The sequence below is a fragment of the Pistacia vera genome, unplaced genomic scaffold (genome assembly GCF_008641045.1).
Source record: "Pistacia vera cultivar Batoury unplaced genomic scaffold, PisVer_v2 Contig6, whole genome shotgun sequence".
Taxonomy (NCBI): domain Eukaryota; kingdom Viridiplantae; phylum Streptophyta; class Magnoliopsida; order Sapindales; family Anacardiaceae; genus Pistacia; species Pistacia vera.
The window spans coordinates 201,729-225,225 of NW_022196445.1; the positions used below are offsets into that span (position 1 = coordinate 201,729).

At 34.9% G+C, this 23,497-nt stretch overlaps 4 protein-coding genes across 6 annotated transcripts; 2 read left to right on the forward strand and 2 right to left on the reverse strand.

Annotated features, from left to right (window-relative positions):
* The first annotated feature begins 2,614 nt into the window (after positions 1-2,614).
* On the forward strand, positions 2,615-9,478 carry LOC116110255 (probable aldehyde dehydrogenase). The gene is made up of 16 exons (XM_031396473.1): positions 2,615-2,771; positions 3,229-3,308; positions 3,559-3,662; positions 3,918-3,985; positions 4,165-4,222; positions 4,356-4,469; positions 4,753-4,836; positions 5,262-5,366; positions 5,789-5,902; positions 6,241-6,372; positions 6,476-6,565; positions 6,819-6,908; positions 7,628-7,837; positions 8,371-8,481; positions 8,960-9,039; positions 9,141-9,478. Exons 1-16 carry the CDS (start codon positions 2,701-2,703, stop codon positions 9,277-9,279), a joined length of 1,650 nt encoding a protein of 549 aa, XP_031252333.1. The 5' UTR covers positions 2,615-2,700; the 3' UTR covers positions 9,280-9,478.
* Positions 9,479-10,673: 1,195 nt separating this feature from the next.
* Positions 10,674-14,023, forward strand: LOC116110269. 2 transcript variants are annotated; one of them, XM_031396488.1, is made up of 3 exons: positions 10,674-10,916; positions 12,359-13,577; positions 13,893-14,023. In XM_031396488.1, the coding sequence occupies exon 2, from the start codon at positions 12,384-12,386 to the stop codon at positions 13,575-13,577; it is 1,194 nt and encodes a 397-aa protein (XP_031252348.1). In that variant the 5' UTR covers positions 10,674-10,916; positions 12,359-12,383; the 3' UTR covers positions 13,893-14,023. The 2 variants fall into 2 exon arrangements, with proteins under 2 accessions (XP_031252348.1, XP_031252347.1); XM_031396487.1 differs by lacking the exon at positions 13,893-14,023 and having other exon boundaries at positions 12,359-13,825.
* A 445-nt stretch (positions 14,024-14,468) lies between these two features.
* On the reverse strand, positions 14,469-17,958 carry LOC116110261 (tRNase Z TRZ1). Of its 2 annotated transcripts, XM_031396479.1 has the most exons (8): positions 17,640-17,958; positions 16,984-17,146; positions 16,824-16,894; positions 16,598-16,693; positions 16,201-16,314; positions 15,533-15,601; positions 15,360-15,434; positions 14,469-14,890 (listed from the first exon to the last, which is right to left on the reverse strand). In XM_031396479.1, the coding sequence occupies exons 1-8, from the start codon at positions 17,898-17,900 to the stop codon at positions 14,801-14,803; spliced, it is 939 nt and encodes a 312-aa protein (XP_031252339.1). In that variant the 5' UTR covers positions 17,901-17,958; the 3' UTR covers positions 14,469-14,800. The 2 variants fall into 2 exon arrangements, with proteins under 2 accessions (XP_031252339.1, XP_031252340.1); XM_031396480.1 differs by lacking the exon at positions 15,360-15,434.
* A 4,615-nt stretch (positions 17,959-22,573) lies between these two features.
* LOC116110223 (E3 ubiquitin-protein ligase SGR9, amyloplastic-like) lies at positions 22,574-23,167 on the reverse strand. Its single transcript, XM_031396437.1, has one exon. The coding sequence runs from the start codon at positions 23,165-23,167 to the stop codon at positions 22,574-22,576; it is 594 nt and encodes a 197-aa protein (XP_031252297.1).
* Between the last annotated feature and the right edge of the window lie 330 nt (positions 23,168-23,497).

The window sequence follows — 23,497 nt, forward strand, 5'->3', positions numbered from 1 at the left end:
TCCTTGCCGCCGTTCCGGTCGAACTTAAGATATTTTACTCGAGAACTGTGCAGATTCATTGAACCTGGAAAGAAAACTTGAAAAAAAAAAAAAAACTCAGGCATCCGTAAGAGTAAGGTATTGCAGATGAATGCAACGTATTATATGAAGTAAATGAATTTGTGTTGCTTTCCATGAATGGGTCAATTTTCAGAATAAGCATATCCCAGTAGACCTTGTTTTATTTATTTTGTTAAGAGTAGAATACTTGTGAGATGATAAAAGGTGATGCAATTTATCATCAATTGATTTATCAAATGTCAATGAGTGTCTTTATTTTATTTTAAAATTAAATTTCATTTGATGTCTCTTGCATATATGATTATATTTTTCTTTCAAAAATACTACGTTTACAACTCAATCTCACAATCTTTTCTTTCAACTTTAACGTAGCAGTAGAGAGTTGGCATTACCACGCACGTCAACTGACAACTTTCACTAAACATGAACAACCGTTTCTTAAAGACGAACAACCGTTCATTCATAAGGAATAGTTATTTCATTCATGAGAAAGTGATTGTTATTTTATAACGAACAACCATTATGTATGAATGAATGATTGTTCCTCAATAAGGAACAACCATTGCTTATTAAGGAACAATTATTCCTTATAAAAGAACGATCATTCGTGTTTAGTCAAAATCATTTAGTGTCTTGAATGTGATGAGAGCTGACGTGACAATTACTAACTCAACTATCAAGTTGAGATTGCAAGAGAATCTTATAAGATTGGATTGTGGACCGGAGTGGATCTACCCTTTGAGGGTTGGCCCAGGCCTACCCTCATATTTAAAAAAAAAAAAAAATACAAATAAATAGACTCACAAAAAATTGTCATTAATTTGTATACTTAGGCCTATCTCTCAGATTTAAAAAAAAAAAAATGAGAACTATTGTATATATATATGGGTCCACAAAAAACTTGTTATTAATATGTATATTCCAAGCCCACATCATATCAAAAGTTTAAAATTCTCTCTACTCTTTTTTCTCCACGACTCCACATGTTTTTTTTTTTTTTTTTTTATGATTTTATCTTCAAAATTCTTTACTTTCTCATTCTCTTTCTCTCTCATGCTATTCGCTCTTAAAACTTTTGAAAGACTGAAATTGTTAAAGCTTGCACTACTTAAGTACCACAATTAACTTTGGTTTTTGTTTTATCAGTTTTATATATGTATATTGCTCATTTTAATTTAGTTTATTTTATGGTTTAATCATGCTTGTTCTTTTAGAGGTCTTTTTATTCTAATTTAAGAGAAAAAAATATGAATATTATAAGTTTATTTTGTGTTTTATGTCTAAGAATGAATCTGCTTTTTCAAATTAAAACCTTAACTATATATTGAAAGACGTTATTCTTTACCTTTCATTAACCACTTTCGTACATTTCAAACGTCACCGTTCAACTGCTCAAAATTATTAAAGAAATTTGGGTTACTATATATGTTTCTACTAAGAAAATTCTCCCTATTTTTATTAATTCATATTAAAAGTTAATGCAATATTAACTTGATTTAAGTTTTATTGACTTTAGTTTAAGCTATGTTTGATCAAAGTCATGAAAATTTACATTATAATATGTGGAAGGCAAAAAAAATAAATAAATAAATTAAAAGAACGTTTTGCTCAAAATTTTGCTTCTCATATATTTATTAAAGTAAGAAAGTATTGTGTTATTACATTATTTTCTCTTAGGTTCATGATATTGTATTATTTTCTTTGCTTAATGTTTGACGATTTTTTAAAGTTCTTACTAGTTGTTTGACAAACAATGGCAGAGCCGCGGAGGCTCCCTCTGGGCAAAAATCTTGTATCCGCCACTTGTTGTGGGCGTAGTATTACTCTATAAATTTTTTATTTTTTATTTATTTTTTATTTTTTTGCCTTCTTTTCCGTTTAGAGCTTTAGATAAGACTATGTATGTACCTTAAATTAAGGTTTTGGGTCAGGAAGATGGGCTTTGGAAGTTCTAGGCCTTTTAAGGGCACATAGGTTTAAGTTGGTCCATTTGATTTTTAAAATTTAAACCAAAGTAGGTCAGTCCATGTGAATCCTCGTCACGTGTACTAATGTACCTTAAAGTCTTACCAAGAGAAGAGATTTCGTGACAGTCTCTAAAAGACAAACATGGCACTTAAAAAAATTAATTTAATTTATAGGATAACATTGTCACGTGACCAAATTTCACGCTTAAAAGACAGCTGTTCCTTTCTTTATTCTTATCCCGCTCCGCGTTTAGTGACTCACTCACTAGTCACTAATCATTAATTCATCATGTTATGATGCTATGTACCTCAGGACCATTACGGTCCATAGACCTGCAAGTGAGTCCTTTGCTACCAAACCTGTCTCATGATTTATTCCATTTCCTTCAACTTTAACGGAAATTAAACTGAGAAAGTGTGATAGAGAATATTTGACACTACACTATAACCATTCTCAGTAGATTAAAATACATTAAGTGACTGGGATGTGACGTGGCGGTACGATCTTTTCAATAAATAATAAATATATTAAATTATTATGTTACCAAACTAAGCTCGTCGACTGTGACGCTTTATGGTCCGTCCAATCATAAAGGCCCAGCTGATTAAGTTAAGATCCCATTCTAAAAAGACGACGCCACTCTAACTCACTTTCAGTTCTCTCTCACTCACCATGTATAGAGTTCTCGCCTCCAGAGCTCCCCGGAAGCCTTACAGTTGGTTCTCTTCTTTCAATCTCTCTAGGTATTTTTTTTTCTTATTTCCTTTTATATGTTGAGTTTGTGTTGATCTGAGAGATGAGAAGTAAGCGTAGTTCAATTCAGGTTGTTGTTTTTCTTTGAATTATTATTATTATTATTCCATATTAAAAGATGGTCCTTTTTGTATTGGTACGGGGACGTTTTGGTCATGCCCTTTTTTTTTTTCGAAAATTATTTGTAATGCAATGAGATTGAATGCGTTATATTATGATGTTATTTATCTGCTGGTGGGGTTTTTATTTGTTTAAATTTCATTGCATTCTATTTAATTATATGGGAAATTAATTTTCTGGAGTAGTTTTGATGTGGGTTATAGTTGTAGTGTTTGGCTGGAGTTTGGATTGTTATGATTTATGTATTGTTGTTCTATAGTTAAGGTGTTTATTACATGGATTTATGGGAAATTTCGTTACCTGATTTCATATTTTCCTGTGTACCAGATCTGCTCATTCTTTGCCTTTTACTACTGTCGAAGCTGAAGAAATATCCGCTTCTCAACCTGCTGAAGTATACAACTTGGGTAGGTACCGCAACTCTTACATCGTTTGGTATTCTAAGCTGAAACTGATGGCTCTATCTATATTGTTCTGCTACGAAAAGGAGTAGTTTTTGAGCAGTTGTGAAACAAACAAGAATTTGCTAGGTGCAATTTTCTATGGTAACTCTTTAGTTATTTGCAAGTTATAGGACTCCAGTTAGGCTCTAAACTTGCTCTTTGTAAAGCCTCACAACAAGAGAGTGTTTTGAACATGGAATGTTTTTGCCTTTAGTGCAGGGGAAATGGACAGGATCATCAAGTTGGAATACAATTGTAGATCCGTTAAATGGAGAACCATTCATTAAGATTGCTGATGTATCTGAAAAGGAAATCCAGGTACTTCCTTTGTGTGTTATGTAAACTGACCCCATTGCTTTGTTTGCCAGCAGATATTCCCCTTTGTTGAGTGGAAGGTGTATATTGTGGCCAACCTGGCATAGGTTTTAGTCCTTTTTTTTTTTTTCACTAAGCATCTTCTTATTATCTACTTTAATTTTTTTATTCAAGTGAAAACTTGTCTAAACTTTTTGTTTTCTTATGTTATTGGGTTGCATCTAAATTAAATTTCCCTACTATTGAACCTGTTTACAGCCATTTGTAGAGAGCTTGTCCAAGTGCCCTAAACATGGTCTACATAATCCCTTTAAAGCACCAGAGAGGTTTGTTTCACCTCTTCATCTATTCCTATCTTTGCTTCCTCTTTCTGTCTTTGCTTATTGGATTGTCAGATGGGTAAAGATATCATCATTCCAAGTAGTTGTTTTCTTATTTATATCAGTAGTTTGATGTGGTGCGTAGTTTCTAACAATGAATACTACTGATGGGTCATTTTTGGAAGGTATCTGTTATATGGAGACATATCTGCCAAGGCGGCCCACATGCTTGGTCTGCCAAAGGTAATACATTCTGCTTGAAAGAATTTTGAATATCTATCTTCCTTAATCTCATTGACTTTGGTGTTCTGTAGTTTCACTTATAGGCTTTTTTATGCTTCCGATTGACCCCTTTTGATTATTTTTTCACATTCAGGTCACTGATTTCTTTGCTAGGTTAATACAAAGGGTTTCTCCTAAGAGTTATCAGCAGGCTTTTGGTGAGGTTTATGTTACACAGAAATTCTTGGAGAATTTCTCTGGTGATCAGGTACTTCAAGATCAACCTCGTTGAGCAATTTTGGTTGGAAAGATCAAGAAAAAAGGGGAAATCTGGCAAATAGTTTCCACTATTGATGAATGTCATATGCTTGTTTGCCATTATTGTACAATTTCCATCCTCACAATTGTTGCATGTTTGCCATGCTTCAGAATAAGCTAGAAATATATATTTAATAATCTGATGGACAATTTTTAGTTACGGTATCTTTTTAAGTTTGCTGAAACTTTTACAAATTTACTATTAACCTTTTTTCTGTCTATATGTCTGGCAGGTTCGTTTTCTGGCAAGGTCTTTTGCTGTACCTGGGAATCATCTTGGACAGCAGAGCCATGGTTTTCGTTGGCCTTATGGTCCTGTAAGGCATTCTCTTTAAAGATATAAGAATTTCATACATCCTGTCTCACTGATTATTTAAGTATGAGGAATTCATCTACAAGTATAATGATTTGTGAAGATTATTGCGTCATAAAAGTTTGTTTCTCTTTAGATTTAGATGGTTAAATTTTAATCCATTTTAAATATCAACAACAGAGAAGAAGGACAAAGCATTTCCTTTATAATCTATATGATGGTTTTCCAATTTGCGATTAGTTTTTATATTTTGAAATGTGTTTTCACCATGTCAATCTTTTGCACATGACATCTTTTCATTGCTGTCATATTGAATAGTAGGTGCTTTAGATGTTGTTACTTATTAATTGTATATAGTTTCCATGTTATATATTCATTACTCTTCATAAAATTCTTATGATTTAAGAATCTAAAAGAATTTATCTGCAGGTTGCAATTGTTACTCCCTTTAATTTTCCTCTAGAGATTCCTGTACTTCAATTGATGGGTGCTCTCTTTATGGGTAATAAGCCCACTCTCAAGGTTGATAGCAAGGTATGTTAGTGATTAAATACCATTGGTGGCATGTAATTATGGTTTGTTTATATCATATTAATTGTTTCAAGATGATATGAGCTATTTTAGTATTGCAGAACTGCAATACATGATGCATATTTATTAGTTATTTTCTGCTTCTTGTTTCTGGAAAGTGTCACTGATGTTTAATGGGATTGGGAGAGGCACCACAATTAGGAAAGGTCATACCATTTGTTTTAATAGAAAAATTCATGGGTGTTCAACTAAATTTGCATGGGAGGAGAGAGAAGGATGATGTATAGGACTGATCCAGTAGATTGATGTTCATTATAATTTACAATTGTTTCACAATATTTTTGTTCGTACTGAAGAAAACTCTAGTTTTTTGACATTGTGAAAGGTTTCCTTAGTCAGATTTTGACTTTGTAAATATTTCATAGGTCAGCATTGTTATGGAGCAGATGATACGTTTACTTCATCAGTGTGGGTTACCTGTGGAAGATGTTGATTTCATAAATTCTGATGGGAAAGCGATGAACAAGCTGCTGATGGAGGTTTGTCATCTAAAATTTAACTGTGTGCTTTTCATTGGTCATGGTTGGCGGTGATATTGGACACTGTAATTCTTTGTTAATGCAAATAACTGTGCGTGATGGTTTTAGAAGAAACTTAAATTTCTGAAAAAAGGTATCTGTAGTTAATTCTTTTGTTATAGAAGGTGAAGCCTTTACTACAGGAAAGGTGGTTTTAAGGAACCATGGAAAAAATTTTCATGTTTTATTCTGATGGCATTGCTTCTCAGCTCTTATCCACAGCTTTTTTATGATTATGATGCAAATTTGAACGTAAAATGAAAATAAAATTAACATATAATCTTATGTTGCTTCTTTAGGCAAATCCACGGATGACCCTGTTTACTGGTAGCTCCAGAGTAGCTGATAAACTGGCTGTTGACTTGAAGGGCCGCATTAAATTGGAAGATGCAGGATTTGACTGGAAAATCTTGGGACCTGATGTTCAGGAGGTTTCTTGGAAGAAATCTTTTACTTTGGATCATGCTATTACATTCTTGTAGATTTAAGATAATTATATTGATTTTTTTTTTCTTGCTGATTTCTGAATGGTAGGTCGATTATGTTGCATGGGTTTGCGACCAAGATGCATATGCATGCAGTGGTCAGAAGTGTTCTGCACAATCAATACTATTCATGCATGAGGTTAGCTGCTGTGGTTTTAGTTTTCTGTACTTGGTCTAGTATAGATGTACTAATGCTTTATGATTAATCTTAAGGTATTAACGTTTAGAACTAGGGTTAAGGAGCTAAACTTTTGATTCTGTTCTAGGTTATGTATATTTTTAATTTTAAGTTTGTTTCTCTAGAGTTTCTTAGAGATTAGCAGTATGCAGTACTCATATATACTTCTGATTTCCAAACCTTTCTTTGTTAATATAATCTTATCATTGTGCAGAACTGGTCCTCAACTTCACTTGTATCCCAAATGAAGAACCTTGCGGCGAGAAGGAAGTTGGAGGATTTAACTGTTGGTCCAGTTCTTACTGTAAGTGTGGCAATTTGCTTATATATATACTATTGTGAATTTTTATATTAGATTGTCATAGGCTACTTATTTGGTGAATACCACTGCAACATTCAATGATTCTGGTATTGCGGCTTTGTGATGGGGGTCATTGAACATATTGTTAAATTTTTATCATAAAAACCCGGATGAAATGTTAACTGTTTCGAATCTAATGGGCATTTTATGAGCAAATGAGGCATTCATTAAGCTTTCTGGGCAATTTGTTAATCCCAGGACATGGTTGGCTGGCTAGATTAGCTCTTAATAAAATTACCAATGCAGCTAAATTGATTAGAAAGCCTTAGGAAATTAGGTTTTAGCCCAAACTACCTATGGTGGTTGAATGTGAGCGTTATATGTATAAAGTGACATGTTTGAGGATGAATTTGCCCATTTGTTGAATTAAGTCTTAAAGTAATATTATCTCTCTATAGGCATTTGACAAATTAGCACGCTGGTAATGTCAAAAATTGTACACTAGCACTAATAGGACAAAAAGAATGCATGTAATTGTAGGTCTGACCAATGGCTTCATACTTTCAATTCTTTTTCTCACCCACTGAAGAGTCGCTGAAACTAATCTCTTTTAGCTTATTGAGGCATGTCTCTTAAAGTGGTGTTTCTTTAAAGGTACCATATTATTATTCTGAATTACAACTTTACAATGTCTCAGTTCTGGTTTCCATATTATTGTGCAGGTTACAACTGAAGCAATGCTTGATCACATGAATAAGTTGCTTCAGATACCAGGTTCAAAGTTACTCTTTGGTGGTGAAGAGTTGAAGAACCATTCCATTCCTACTATTTATGGTGCTCTAAAACCAACGGCCATCTATGTTCCACTTGAAGAAATTGTGAAAGACAACAACTATGAGCTTGTAACAAGAGAAATCTTCGGACCATTTCAGGTAAATAAAAATAGAGAAATTAGTACTCTTTTAACTGTTTATATGTATGTGAGTGTTACCAAACTATATATTTAATTTTATATCTTAATTATACTTTGCTCGGGAGCCTTTTAAGGTTGGTTGACGGGGAAAAATGAACATAACCTCAAATATCTCAATATAGTTATTTTCTATGCTTTAAAAGTGAAGCAGTGGTGCAGGTTCACAATGAGGAGGCATGCTATCAAAACTCGTTGTCTTTCATTTAGTGATTTTGTTGAATTCTTTAAGTTATTTATATCACAAAACCAGAACACATATTTTTGGGCTTATGTTAAAACTTATCCCAGATTCTGAGAGTGTGCATTGGAGTTGGGGATCAAGTGTGTGAGAGTCACATTCTATTTAACTGATTATTACTGGATTCAAACTTTTTTTAGTTGAATGATGTATAGATAAAAACCCATCAAAAGAAAATGCTGTAGAGGGCAGCACATTCCTAAGTACTTGTTACAAATATTGAATGTGACAGCAGGAAATATGTTTGTTTCTAGGTTGTTACTGAATATAAGCAAGATCAACTCCCATTGGTGCTGAATGCTCTGGAGAGAATGCATGCACATTTAACAGCTGCAGTGGTTTCAAATGATCTACACTTTCTACAGGCAAGATTTAACTACTCTCTCTTACTCTCTCTCTCCCTCTCTCTCTCAGGCTCATCAAAGAACTAGATAATCTTATCTATATGATAAGTACTGGGTTGATACAAAAATATCATACAGTGTAGTCAAAGTAGATCTTGAGAGACAACCGGCAAATATTTGTTTTATGTTTGAAATTCTTCATGGACATAAAACTGATTATTTATGCTGACTATAAATTTGTACTACTTAAGTCAGCAAAACTTCAACCATCTGGTCGTATGCTGCTTGTACCTGGGCACCATTCCGAACATGATAAATGATTGATTCTCAGGCGTTAAGAATACAGCCCCTTAAATAAGTTTTCAACCTTGAACTTGCCTTCTTGGGCATGTAGGACGATTTTCGAATTCTTAATCAATGCACTGAAATATGTAGGAATGTATTATGAATCAATTTCTGCAGTTTTAGCTTTGCTTATTGTCAATAAGTCAATTTGCAGGAAGTCATTGGGCAAACAGTAAATGGAACTACATACGCTGGATTAAGAGCACGAACAACTGGAGCTCCACAGAATCACTGGTGAGTAGAAAATTAAAATCCTTTTAGATCTGTTTTCATGATTCTTGAGAAGATTGTTAGTGCTTATAAGTGCATATATTAACGACTACTACAAATGATAGGTTTGGACCGTCCGGAGACCCAAGAGGCGCTGGAATCGGGACCCCAGAAGCAATAAAACTTGTTTGGTCAAGCCATAGAGAAATAATATATGATGTTGGTCCAGTCCCAAGCCAGTGGGCGATTCCACCATCTACCTGAGGATTCACATTGATTAGTAGAGGAGAGAAAAGAAATTTTTATATCAATAAATTACTTTTGATAGCAGTCAGCATATGTAGTGTTCTTTCACTCCTTCCTCTTTGTTAGTTTCATGAATAAAACTAAGAAATTTTTGTGACTTTTGAAGATTATGGAATCAGGATATATGTTACTCTATTAGCTCACTAAGTTATTTCCCTGTCGTGTTTGCTTATTACGTTTCTTGGATTAGTTTGTTTGTGATTCCCAAAATGATTTTTAAAAGCAAATTGAATTAAAAAAATTTAAATTATATCTTAATATTTGAAAATATATTTAATGTAATATTCATAAACTTTTTTTAGAGTTACATCTTGTACAAATTGAATAACCATAAATCCATGATTATATATATATATAATTCTTCAGTAAGGACGTTATTATATAAATTTTGGTATTTTATATATATATATATATATATATATATATATACTCTTTATTTGTCACTTTATATCAAAAATATTTGAACTAATTCTAACTAATTGTATTTCCATCTTCCATGAAGCTCATTGATTAAAAAAAAAGTTATCACGATTAATCTTGATTTACAAAAAATAAAGATTATTTTTAATTGTTAATTATTTAAAAAAAAAAAAAGATGTAAAGATTATTTAAGCTCTACAATTACTTCCTAAATTTAAAAAAAAAAAAAATTTGTTAATTTTGAACAACAAAACAAATTAAAGTCCCAACTACAATATCACGATTAATCTTGTACACAAAGGATTCAAATTAAATTATTTAAAAAAAAATGGTAGAAATATAAATTAAATTATTTTTAAAAAATGGTAGAAATATAATTAGTTTTTAAATTATTATATTATACTGAATTTTGGTTGGATCCAATAATAATCATTTTCCTTGTCTAAATAACACCCTGGTTTTAAAATCCGGCTCGGCCCAACCGATTGAACCGGTTCGACTGAGAACAGGTGATTAGATTAGGTCGGTTTATATAAAAAACTGGAATTAGCATTTGACCCGTTTCTACTTGCGGTTGAACTGGTTTTTTTTGCGATGAACCACTGGTATAAACCGGGTCAGCTACAGTAAAATATAAAAAAATAATTAATTTTTTTTATTATCATTGATAAAAATTAAAATCTGCATTTAATTTTTTTGAGGTTTTTGCTGATGTTATGGTCCAACCCGTTGGTTTGACAGTTCGACCCGCCAAACCTGTGATCCGGTGCTTGGCCGGGTTGCCCCGGGTCGGGTTTTAAACTTGCTAAATAGAATCACTTGAAAAATCAAACGGTTTCCTAATGAATCCACTGGCATTTACAAAACATACCTACTACGTCGTTTTGGGGGCAGAAAACCAGTAAAAAGTCAAGCTTGCCTTTGACCTCTTCGCTAGAAACCCTTCTTCCGCTAAAACCCTTTTGCTTACACGCCTCTCTCCCTGTGTAGTGTGTATGAAATAATACTTTCTCATTTACGCACAAAACTTCAATAACTTCTCTGCAACAGTGCAACCTTCACTCTTCTCTGCACAAATCGATCGAAACTTCACTGGTTCTTCTCTCATCAATCGGACAAATCTTCTGCAGCCTTCGAATTCGATCTCTCCAAGACTCCACTGTGCAAAGTCTAAGGTTTCTTCTCTCTCTTTGCGAACTTGCGCTTAATTAGTTTTTATTTATAATGTCGTTGATTTGGTTTGTTTTGGAGTGTTGGCTGATGGTGCTGACTGCTGAAGCTTTGCGTTTTTTTTTTCTCCTGCTGCTGTTTGGTTTTGCTAGTTGTTTTGGATTTTGATGTTAGCGAACTTGCGTTTTTATGGTTTTTGGCTTTTGCTATTTCTTCTCTTGCTGGTTGGGTTAGCGGGGTTCTTGGGTTAGATTTTTATGCTACATATTCTTTATATATTTTGAGAGCCTGAAGAACATATCTTGTATATTTATCTGTATACAATTTCTTTATATATTTTCACTTTGAAAACGCTATCAATTAAAATGGGCTAATACAACTTTTACAAGGAGAAACCCCACTTTTGGCATCCATGTTGGTGATGATCTCTGGATATTAAAATCGGTTAATACAGCTCATGGCTTAGGCGCTGATTAGGACACAAGTTTCTCTTTCTCGTAAATGTTTCACTTTTGTCTCCTCTTAAGCAATTTGGTATCTAATAATATGTAAACATTGTTAAGAGATGATGGAATGTTATTATACTGTGTATATTTTGTCCCCACCCCATTCATCCTTTTCCTTATATTATCTTTCTTTCTTTTTGGTTGAATCAAGTAACAGACAAGATATGGCATGTGTACTGTTTTGTATTCTAAACTGAAACAGATCGTTGGAGATGGATGGGATTTTGTTTCAGGGTCGAGATAATGTTTATTACAAAAGGGAAAAAGGAAATTTATTTGATATTTAATCATACATAAGAGTCTAATTCTTTTGTTGGAACTGCACTTATTGATGCCTACTCTGTTTGTGGGTATGTTGATTTTTTTCTAATTCTGAAAAAATCATTTTTTTTTAAAAAAATTTCTGTCATGCTGATGTCATCACGGTCCAACCAGCCAGTTGGACCGTTCGACCCATGACCCGGCTCCCTGGCCGGGTTAGCAGACGGGTCGGGTTCCTAAACATTGGTATGAATATTATAGTTAAGCAATCAAAGACCTATCCTTCAAGTCAGGTACTCGTTTTTGCACCCTATATGCTCTGGAATTTTTGTTGGGTCTAGCCAGTAAGCTGTAATTTGGAATACATTTGATATTTGCTTCATAAGGTTTGTCGTGAATATTATCATGCCGAATGTACTCCAAATACTTCACTTACGTTATTTGCTATGCACCGCCTTTATTGTTTTCACTTTGAACTCAAAATGGATTGATTTATTTTATGCGAAAGCTGATTTTTTAATAGATTATGCTTTAGATTGCACATTGGAGTTTAATTTGTGGTTTGTTCTATAACTAGGTTTTACGATGAAAATTATGTTGAGAGGATAAGTCAAAGTTAATTGTTTTCTGAATGAACTTTTTTTTTCTATGTTTCTGATGGTACCCTTTTATTTAAACAGATTTTTAGTTTCAGCAGTTTTTATCATGACATTGCTGGAAGTGATAACAAAGGCCTCAGCCAATCCTGAACCACCAGGTTCCCATATTGACCACCCTATCATTCTCAATCCAAATGATATTTTCCTCAACTTGAAGCCAAAACATGAAAACATCAGTCGTGCATCACTTGTGAATCCTGTTTCTGGCTGGGAAATTTCTCAAACTGATACCCAACTCATTGACTCAGGCAAGAAGTTCTATGCGAAGCTTAAGAGAAAGCTCAAAGATACTAATAACTTTAACAAGGATGAGTTCATTGGAATTTTCAATCCATTTCTTGTTAAACTTAGTGAGCATGTTGGGATTTCGAATGTCAGTGATATGTCTAATAATGGGTTCACCTGGATTTTAATTGAGAAGATTGGGTTCTTGATGGGTCGAGATGTGGCAGGTTTGGTTTTGGAAGCCTGTCTAGGTTTGAAAATTTGGGAGTTGGTGGAAGCTTTGATCATTAACGGGCTTGTCGATCATTCGTGTTATTCAAATTTGGTTATGAAACTTGCAAAAGAGAAGAGGTCAGATTTGCTTTGTGTTTGTGTTAGATATGCTCCAGATCTTGGATCATCTGAGTTACTTTGCATTTTGAAGTATTTTCTTTGTCCACCGAAAGATGCATATGGCAGCATGGTGAGTGTGAGGAAGGAATGGGAGAGCCAGGCCTTGCTAGCTATTGAGAAGGCAACTGATGAAAAACTTTCTCGGAAAAAGTTATGTGTGGCAAAGGAGGCTTCAATTTGGCTGATGGTTGCACATGATGGGTTTTCAGTTTCTGAACTTTGTTTGCATTATTTGCTGGGATCATCTAATGTTGATGAAGTGATACTATCATCCTCAATTAGTAAGTTAAGCGGTAAAGAGATGATGAATTTGATTCGGTACTTGGGGAAATGGTTGAAGAAGTTTGAGAGGTTCCCCCAGGCACGACCATGCCCAGAAGCATCATATATGTTGGGTTTATCTGCTTGTGATTGGGTTCCCAAGCTTGAAGTGGTTGTGAAATGTCTTGGCTTGGTGTTGGATGAGAACTTTTCTTCTCTGGTTTTGCACCCTGAGTTTCGGGATGAGCTGAGATCTATAGAGGGAGTCGTCAGTTCCCTAGTTCTGGAAACAAGGTTTTGTTGTCCGATAGCTAACGTACTCAAGAATTTAGTAGTTGATGATGAAACCGTGCAGAATTAGGAGCTGTATCAACTCTCAATGTAGTGTTGTTATTCAATGATGTTGCTATTGCAAAGTTTTGTTTAATTAATCTTGTCAGTGTAATCATCATTTATTTTGGAATGAACTGTTGCAATTTTAAATGTTTCTTTTGTGAATGATTTGATATTGACTATAATTGTAAATACTTACGAGTTTTGACTGCTTTTATCTCCTTTGTTTGAGAATTTTGGTGACAATCTGTGGCGAGTGCCACAGGATCTTATGGAAGATCTTTATCCTGGAATATCTACCATATTTCCTCAAGGATTAGGAACGTTGTTNGTGCAGAATTAGGAGCTGTATCAACTCTCAATGTAGTGTTGTTATTCAATGATGTTGCTATTGCAAAGTTTTGTTTAATTAATCTTGTCAGTGTAATCATCATTTATTTTGGAATGAACTGTTGCAATTTTAAATGTTTCTTTTGTGAATGATTTGACATTGACTATAATTGTAAATACTTACGAGTTTTGACTGCTTTTATCTCCTTTGTTTGAGAATTTTGGTGACAATCTGTGGCGAGTGCCACAGGATCTTATGGAAGATCTTTATCCTGGAATATCTACCATATTTCCTCAAGGATTAGGAACGTTATTTGTTGTATTTGGCTCTCCGCAGTAACCTTTAACGATTGTATGATTTCCCATGATATCCTAATCTAGTCATCTGCCCATAGGTGATGAATGTTCTGCCGCCATGTTACCCAGTTGATTTGTGAAATGAATTGGGACGAAACAATTTGTGGGGATTATGGCTTCTCTAGTTACAAATTTGCTCAGTTAAAAGGCATGCCTTCTGATTCATCCAGATTTACCAATGATTAGTTGCCTTGAATTAATAAATCATTTTAGAGCCTGTTAATGTTTCTGGTTGTTTAAAAACTTAAAATGCCTGTTCTGTGTTTGCACTATCAAAAGACTTAATCATTCCGAATATGAAAAATAAATAGTAAATTATTTTGTGAACGAACTCCACCGTAGACAAAAATTAAATAGCTACCAGTTACATGTTCCTGCACTAACTTATAAGAACTTTGAATTGTGCTGAAATGACTACAGCTACCAATAGCTTTCCTTTAATCTTTATTCCCATTGTAGTTGGTCTTCAGCAGTAGAGATTTATGCAACCATCAGATGAAGGGCAGCTGCTTCTATGGTTTGCCACAATGCAAAATACGCCCGATTAAGAAAAGCTTTCAAGTCTCAATTTCTCCTATTGTTAAAACCTTCAGTAAGTGCAGACACACGGCCAGCCAAAGGCGGAGGCAATGCAGAAACGGCTCCTTGTATTTCCTGATAAACCAGCAGTGAAAATTATCAATCCAGTCATGGAAGAATTATACAGTTTGAGGAAGAAAAAAAAGGCAACCTGGAAGCATAGCAAATAAAAAAGAGCCACAACCTACTCTTAAGGCATATCACACCCTAGTCCTTTAAAGTACAATGGAATTTTGGATATCGAAGGGCCCAATATTAATGGCAGACCAAACTGATATATGGATACTACACATGAACCAATGTAGCAAACCATGCCTATGAATCAACAATCAGATTTGCAACTCAAATTCAGCAGCTGGCAATTAATTATAAACTGCACTGTTGCCAAGAAATAGGCCTCTAATAAAACAATCACCAGTATCTATCAGTGCGACCTTGTGTTTTTTGTCAACTCCCTCCTTGCTATGCTGGGCTTGCAGAAGGTAATATTGTTAAATGAAAAGGATAAAAGGCTATATCCTAGCGTCTATGTCAGATTACTTACATCTAATGTATGACGAGCTGAAAAGTGAATCAGAAGAATTGCTTTGTTCTCAAACTTGTCCGCATAATTAACTATCTGGTAGTTCATGAATAAAATTAAAGCAAAGAGTTAGAAATGCAGATCGATTCACACATTAGAACAAAATAGACTTATTAAGAGATTAGGGACTGTACCTCAGAGAGATGAGTGTGTCCATAATCTCTTGCCTGCTCCACAGTTGTTGAGTTATCAACATAGGTGCTCTGCAGGAAAAGAAGAGAAATGGATAATGCACTAAACTTGATGACTCAAGCCATTTTAAAGCTCCATGTGGTCTTCTTTTCTTCCCTATTAGTTTGACTTAGTTCTTTTGAGGATGTTTCCAACCAATGACTTAATTCTTTTGAGGATGTTTCCAACCAATAGTGTAGACACCTATTTATACTAAAACCATCCCTTTTATTTTGCATGAAATGGTAAACCCAGGATTTTATTAGTTAAGGTATTCATGACAGCCCTTATACAAAGAAAACATATATGAAAGCATGCATGCAGGTGTACAAACAATTAGCAGGTAATTGACTTCCAATGGTAAATATTTGTTAGCAGACAAGAAGAAGAAACAGAGCCAAACAACTCAGCTAGGTTCCTTCATGACCGCTTATTCAACCCATTGATGACTTGGAGATATACAATGGTGAATTGGAAAATGAATCTCTTGTTGTGTCTACACAAATGCAATTCAGTAAACTAAAATATTCATCTACACTTGCAACTTATTACCCCCTTTCTCTAAGGAATAAGAGAGAAATTTAAAACCATACTATTTAAAGTAGAACAAAAAACAAGCCATATGACCCACCTCCATTACGAGAATCCTTGCCCTTAAAACATCAATATTACTTTCATCAACAATAAAGTCTGACATTGTATCTCCAGTAAAGGCAACTTCAGGTGTTGAAATAGTATTTGTAATCTGCCAATACGAAACTTAACCTTGTCAGACACAAAAACAGGAAAATATGTATCAAAGACAAAAGTAAATCAACCCAGAAACTATCCATCAATGCTAAAACTGGAAAATCATTTTGACAAGCTTAACCATTCATTTTTTTCTTTAAAAGAAATAAATTAAGAATTAGAATATAGAAAGGCAGATGCACAAAGAATAGCAATCACAAGATCACAAACAAAAGAAGAAAGAAAATCCCTTGAAAACATGTATATGATAATGTACTATTATGACTAGTAAGAAAGACCTCCGTGCCTGACGACTTCAATTTCTTAATCTCAGGACCAGGAAGGCCTAAATACTCCTGCTTGAGTTTTTGTTTTACATAGTAAACTATGTAACCCTGCAATAAAACATGCACAATGCCAGTTAGTTCCCAAACAAATTTCAAATTACGTCAGTTAAAAATTTAAATTAACAAGTGTCTCATATGAACCCAGAAGAGGAAAATATTACAAAAGAATAAGGTTTACCTGGCTCGGTATAACATGGTAAGTCTTAAAAGCTTTTACTTTAAGGTCCTTTCTCAAGCAGTATTCTTCCCCTGAAAATACAAGTTGTATGTGCCACAAGAAGTAAGCTGATTTATTTTCATTCAAGGACAGAAGTTGAGAAAAAGTCGAACATAATTACCCACATCCAAACCAATCAAGTTATGATTGAGCTCAGAATGGTCCATTCTTCTATGAACGTTAAATAGTTCCTCCACATTTTCTTTTACACAAGTTGGAACAATAATTGTTGGGGGCTTCATACGATATAGGCCTCTGGTTGCAACATACATGGGCAATCCTCCCTAAGAAACATTAACTCATGAGAATGAAAAACGTTTCTACAATAAAAAAAGAACATTCTATCTATAACCAAAACTAGAAATGTGTAAGATAAGGAACAAAATAAGGTTAAATATTGAGATACTGAATAAACTCATCCAATTCAAAATTCCAGGAAAAAAAAAAAAAGAGTGTTTTAATATTCTATTAACTTTTAAACCTATCAAATTAAAAAAAAAAAATATATATATATATATATATATATTATCTATAAGTTATGCAACACAGATCATATGCAGGCACAGCTTTAACTAGTCAAAAATTACATTTTTCAAAGGTAATAATTATATCAACTATTTCTAATTAATCTTCCAATTACGTTAAACATTCAATACTCCTCTAGGAAAGAATCAATGAATTTTATTCTTACTAAACTCTATACAGAAATAAGAAGTATAAAGATCACTAAGAAGACAGAGCAACTGAAAACGGGAAAAGAGAGATAAGAGCACTAACAATGTGATCCATGTGAGCGTGGGAAATAAAGAGAAAATCTTGAGAGATTGCACGATCTGGGCATCGACCAATATCAAAAGCTAAATTAAGAGATGGGAAAATTATGCAAGTTTCATGGCCTGCTATGGACAATCCCTCCACTTTGTAGCTTTCTATAAACATCTCCTTCTTATCATCTTTGTTTCTCTTTGAAACTGATGCCTCTCCCTCTCCCTCGTGTTTTTCCTCTGTTGAACTCGAGTTTTTGTTTCTTGTCGCCATGTTGTCCACCGAATGGAAGCGAGGAGTGAAAGCAGAAAAAGAAGGGAGAAAACGGGGGGTTCTTGTATATGTTTCTTTTTGTGGTTAAAACTTGTAATTCGTTAAAAGTTCCTTTTTTTTTCCTATAATTTCGCGATCATCTACTCTTACTTTATATTTCTCTTAAAATCTCATTAATTTTGTTGACGCTTGATTTTGAACACCAACGACTCGCACGTGAGAAGCGCCAAGCGAACTTAGGAATTATACGTGATGAATCCATGAGATTTGAATGTGGAGCTGAGATTATATATGTTGTAGAAATTATAAATAATAGGCTGACAAGAGAGGTTTTTATAGTGGTTCGGATGCTCAAACAAGCGACTCCTACATCCACTGTTATTTTATTGATCTCTGATTATTTCTGTGATATTGGCCGTAAGACATACAAAGATGAAGAAATACAGTGTTTACAGAGAGAAAGAATTGAGCTCTTATCTATGGTTAAATCTCAGATGCCCAGCCCCCCTCTTCGGGAAGAGGAGTGCCAATTTATACACCCTTGCACTCAAATGTAATGAGTCTTTTGCAAGTTGCCTTGACACATAAAAGGCTCTCATCCATTCATTTCTTGAAAGGAAATAGGATTGGTAAGAACATCTTTGAGGAGATATAGGCTTGGCAACTAGTACAGAAAGACATTTATTAGGCTAACATAAGCATGACTTTTTAGGCATAACAGAAGCCCCTAGTTTTTGGAGTGCGTAATCGCGCTTCAGAAACTAAGGTCTTTGATCTGAATGGCTGAAGTCTCAAACTGAAGAGCTCGAACTATTCTTGGCGTGATCGAGTGCTGAGAGTTAGGAGCTGATCGCGATCTGTTAGGAGCTCGACTTGAAAGCAAAACGAGCTCAATCTGAGCAAAATGAGCTCAACTTGAGAGCAAAATGGGCTTAATTTGAGCAAAATGAGCTCAACTTGAGACCACGACGAGCTCAATCTAAGATCAAAACGAGCTCAATCTGAGCAAAACGAACTTAATCTAAGATCATAACAAACTCAATCTAAGCAAAACGAGCTCAATTTAAGAGCAAAACGAGCTCAACTTGAGAATAAAACGAGCTCAATTTAAGAGCAAAACGAGTTTAACTTGAGAGCAAAACGAGCTCAATCTGAGCAAAATGAGCTCAACTTGAGAGCAAAACGAACTCAACCTGAGCAAAACGAGCTCAATCTGAGATTATAACAAACTCAATTTGAGCAAAACGAGTTCAACTTGAACAAAAACGAGCTCAACTTGAGAGCAAAATGAGCTCAACATGAGCAAAACGAGCTTAACTTGAGAGCAAAACGAGCTCAATCTGAGCAAAACGAGCTCAACCTCAAAGCATAACGAGCTCGACCTCAAAGGTCATAACGAGCTCTACTTGAAAGGTCATAACGAGCTCGACCTGAGAGCATAACGAGCTCGACCTGAGAGGTCATAATGAGCTCAACCTGAAAGGTCACAACGAGCTCGACCTGAAAAAGTCATAACGAGCTCGACCTGAACGGTCACAACGAGCTCGACCTAAGAGCACAAGAGATCAACGATCTCAGCGTGTGATTAGTGATCTGAACACGCGATTTGAAGCTAAAGATCAGCGATCTAAAGCCAAGGATCAGGACGATCTGTGCATACGATCTGCGATCTGGCCACGTGATCGGAGAACTCTGATGCATTCGATCTGCGATTTGGCCACACGATTGGAGAATTCTGACACGTGCGATCTGCGAACTGGCCACGCGATTGGAGAATTCTAACGCGTGCGATCTGCGATCTAACCACGTGATCGGAGAACTCTGACGCGTGCGATCTGGCCACGTGATTGGAGAATTCTAACGTGTGCAATCTGCGATCTGGCCATGCGATTGGAGAATTCTCTGCGATCTGGCCATGCGATTGGAGAATTCTCTGCGATCTGGCCACACAATTGGAGAATTCTGACGCAGGTTTGAGATCTGAGCACGCCATCAGGGAACTTGGACACAGGTTTGAGAATCGGACCTGCATGGGCCACCAAACTATTGACGCTTAATTTTGGACGCCAACGACTCGCACGTGAGAAGCGCTAAGCGGACTTAGGAATCACACGTGATGGATCCATGAGATTTGAATGTGGAGCACAGATTATATATGTTGTAAAAAACATAAATAATAGGCTGACAAGAGAGGTTTTTATAGTGGTTCGGATGCTCAAACAAGCGACTCCTACATCCACTATTATTTTATTGATCTCTGCTTATTTCTATGATATTGCCCGTAAGACATACAAAGATGAAGAAATATAATGTTTACAGAGAGAAAGAAGTGAGCTCTTATCTATGGTTAACTCTCATATGCCCAGCCCCCCTCTTCGGGAAGAGGAGTGTCAATTTATACACCCTTGCACTCAAATGTAATGAATGTTTTGCAAGTTGCCTTGACACATGGAAGGCTCTCATCCATTCATTTCTTGAAAGAAGATAGGGTTGGTGAGAACATCTTTAAGGAGATATGAGTTTGACAACTAGTACAGAAAGACATTTATTAGGTGACATAAGTATGACTTTTTAAGCATAACAAATTTTGATTTAATTTTTTAGCCGAATGACAATTGACCCTAATCTATGCAAAAAGACACTTTTTCTCCTTGCTTTTGGAAACATCTAATGTTATTGTCATTTTTCAGATTTATAGATGTTAAATTTTATTGTGAAAGGACAATCCTGTCAATTCACTTCATATATAAGGTTATGTAAATGCAGACAGAAAATTTATAAAATGAAATTCAAGCACGCAAACTGGTCCGAACACTCTGGATAAAAAAAAAAAAAATTATGAAATGGATGAACTTTTTGGGACTAACCTTTTATATTTGATGATTTTCTTAATTAGTTATTAATTGTTTTTTTCCATCGACTGTAGGTAATTAATTTTAAAAATATTTATCTTCTAATTGGTGAAAACAAGGGTAGAATTAAAAATTTAGTGTTCAAAGCCAGTCAAGTAGAAAATGAGATGGACGGAAACTGACTTTGGAGTAAAAATTTAATTGTTGCTAAAATTTAGGGGGAAAATTGTTCTTTTGTGATAGATTGGGGGTTAATAAGAGTGCAGCCTAATTGCTTTTATTTACTCATTAATTTTTACTCGGAAGACGGTAGCAAAAACTGTATGAAAGCCAACCCTCAAACCTTGCAGAAATAACTGTAATAAAGAGCGAGAGACGTATTTGTAATGAGAAATTCAATTTAAAAATTAATTAATGCAGCAGTGAAATATTGGAGTCTAGGAACAAATCTATGACATTCACTGTAATCGCAAAAGAAGAAGAAAATATATATATATACACAAGAATTATGGTTCTTACTTTGTTGAATGTTTTAAATATCTTTGATTTTTAAGGTTGAGAAGGGTGATGTTTAAAAATCTTCGAGTTCAATTAGAAGCAAGAAAAAGAAGGTGATGGAGTATTGCTATGAACCTGAAAAAATGGAGGAGGTAATGCTGTTCAGCTTATCTAGAATGCTAAAAATCATCTCTGACGAACGTATTACAGTATGATTTTGCAAACATCTGGCTTAACATTTATGTATATGTAGCTTTAATCAGAAAGTAAATTTCCTTGCTGGGATTAAGTTCAAATATAGACCCTTTTATTTGTGCCTTGAAAAACATAGTAAAAGGACTGCAAAATCAGTCTAGCGTTTCCTCAGCCTGTTTGAAATCCAGTATGAATTTTTTTTAGTTTGAGTTGAGCTGCTCTAGGGCTTTAGCATTTGATTTTGCTCGCTTGACTTTGATGATTGTGCTCAGCATGCCTTGAAGAAGGACGCAGAACACAGCCATGCCTTTTTGCAGATTTTTAGTACAAATGGTGTAAACAACTTTTGCTTGCGCGAAGGAAATAAATTGCTTTTTCAATTCGAGTTAAGTAGCCAACGGCTTTTTCCCTTTCAAATAACAACTTAACGACACTTTTTCACTCACTAAAATATCACTTTTTCCTTAAAAAAATACACTTTTTGATTTGACGACGAACAGAGAATAAACTTGATTCATTCTTTTAGGATTTTTCAAGAGAGGAGGCCGATGAGGTTTTTTATGGTGGAAGGTTAGACTTTAGTGGTTGTGATTGGTTTGAATTTGACTTAAAAGAGGAGGCTAAACAACTTTAATTGCTCGATTATCGACGATTGGTAAGGTTGGTGAGAGTAAGGTTTAAAGGGTTTTAATGACTGATGATCGGGAAAAAAAATTATGGTAGTTTAGAGTCGTAATGATGTCGAAATCAACAGATGATTGGTGAAGTTGATGGATAAGTGTCATTAAATATATTTTTTAAAGTGAAAAAGTGATATTTTAAAAGTTTAAGGGTAGAAAAGTTTCTTTAAATTATTGTTTAGATGGGAAAAAACAGTTTACTCTTTCAATTATTGCGAAAATTATTGTGAAACCTACTTAAACAGTAACAAGTATTAAACAAACAATAGGCAATTGAATAAAGAGGTAACAAAATATTAAAAGAACAATTTGCAACGAGAATGCTACCGATTTTATACAGAAATTCAATTTAAAAATTGATTAATACAGCAGAGCAAAATTGTAATCTGAAAACAGATCTATGACATTCACAGTAATCGCAAAAGAAGAAGAAGAAAGTATTCAAGAATTAATATTGATGGTGTGGAAGGGGAAAGCGACACAGAGGACACATGTGACTCTTCTCCAGCCATGGAACGATGCAATCACCATGATAAAAATGGAAGCAAGGCAGACGAAACACTTCAACTCCAAGCTCGAATTCCTCCAAACATACGCTACACTTCTCATCCTCTGAACCACAAAATTTTCCCCTCTCCAGTGCTTCAATCGAAGATTGAGTAGCCGGCCTGAACATCTCAGAAGCCCTGGATTCTTCTAAAGTCCTCCTAATTATCTCTTCATATCCCAAGTAAGAAACTCTTTGAATATCCAACGCCGTTAAATAGTGAGGGATTGACATTCCATGATTCCTTTCTTCAGTGTTGAGTAATCCCCACAGGCGTCTAGCTATGACTGCAGCCCTCGAGTAGTACTCATGTGTGATTGATCTATGCAAGGCCTCTGAAGAAATCGTCCGCCCAGAAAGAAGAGAAGATTTACAAACCAGACATGGGAAGCTGTCGAAAGAACCCATTAATAAATCGAATGTGGGTACTTCCACAGATACAGTCTCCACTCTGGTTTCTTCTGGCACAAGAATCTCCCAGTAATTATCATCCATCTCCACGCAAACTTGTAGATGCCGGTATATGTGATAGTGAACATTTGACGTACCGTAGTAACCTTGATGCTCGGACACATGACGGGTTATGGGGTTGTGGTGGTTCATCATCGTCCTTAACGACATACTGTATTTCGAGAGTGAATTGTTACTATGGAGTGTGTCTGTGTGTGATGCTTGATCAGTAAGTAACTGGGTTAACAAAAGAAAGAAGAAGAAAGCGCCTTGGACATTGATTTGCTGTGCGTGATTTCGTAAAGTCTCACCAGTGAAATCCTTTTATATAAGATTTTGATAACCCTTAGTCAATCAGGATTTACAGTTCAGGTA

Excerpts from the sequence above, each read along its gene's own strand:
- LOC116110255 (XM_031396473.1), top strand. The coding sequence starts at position 2,701 with ATGTATAGAGTTCTCGCCTCCAGAGCTCCCCGGAAGCCTTACAGTTGG. Across the intron at positions 3,309-3,558 it reads TGCTGAAGTATACAACTTGG|TGCAGGGGAAATGGACAGGA; the intron begins GTAGGTACCGCA and ends TTTTGCCTTTAG. Across the intron at positions 4,470-4,752 it reads AGAATTTCTCTGGTGATCAG|GTTCGTTTTCTGGCAAGGTC; the intron begins GTACTTCAAGAT and ends TATGTCTGGCAG.
- LOC116110269 (XM_031396488.1), top strand. The coding sequence starts at position 12,384 with ATGACATTGCTGGAAGTGATAACAAAGGCCTCAGCCAATCCTGAACCA.
- LOC116110261 (XM_031396479.1), bottom strand. The coding sequence starts at position 17,900 with ATGGCGACAAGAAACAAAAACTCGAGTTCAACAGAGGAAAAACACGAG. Across the intron at positions 16,694-16,823 it reads ACCATGTTATACCGAGCCAG|GGTTACATAGTTTACTATGT; the intron begins GTAAACCTTATT and ends GTTTTATTGCAG. Across the intron at positions 15,435-15,532 it reads GACACACTCATCTCTCTGAG|ATAGTTAATTATGCGGACAA; the intron begins GTACAGTCCCTA and ends ATGAACTACCAG.
- LOC116110223 (XM_031396437.1), bottom strand. The coding sequence starts at position 23,167 with ATGGATGATAATTACTGGGAGATTCTTGTGCCAGAAGAAACCAGAGTG.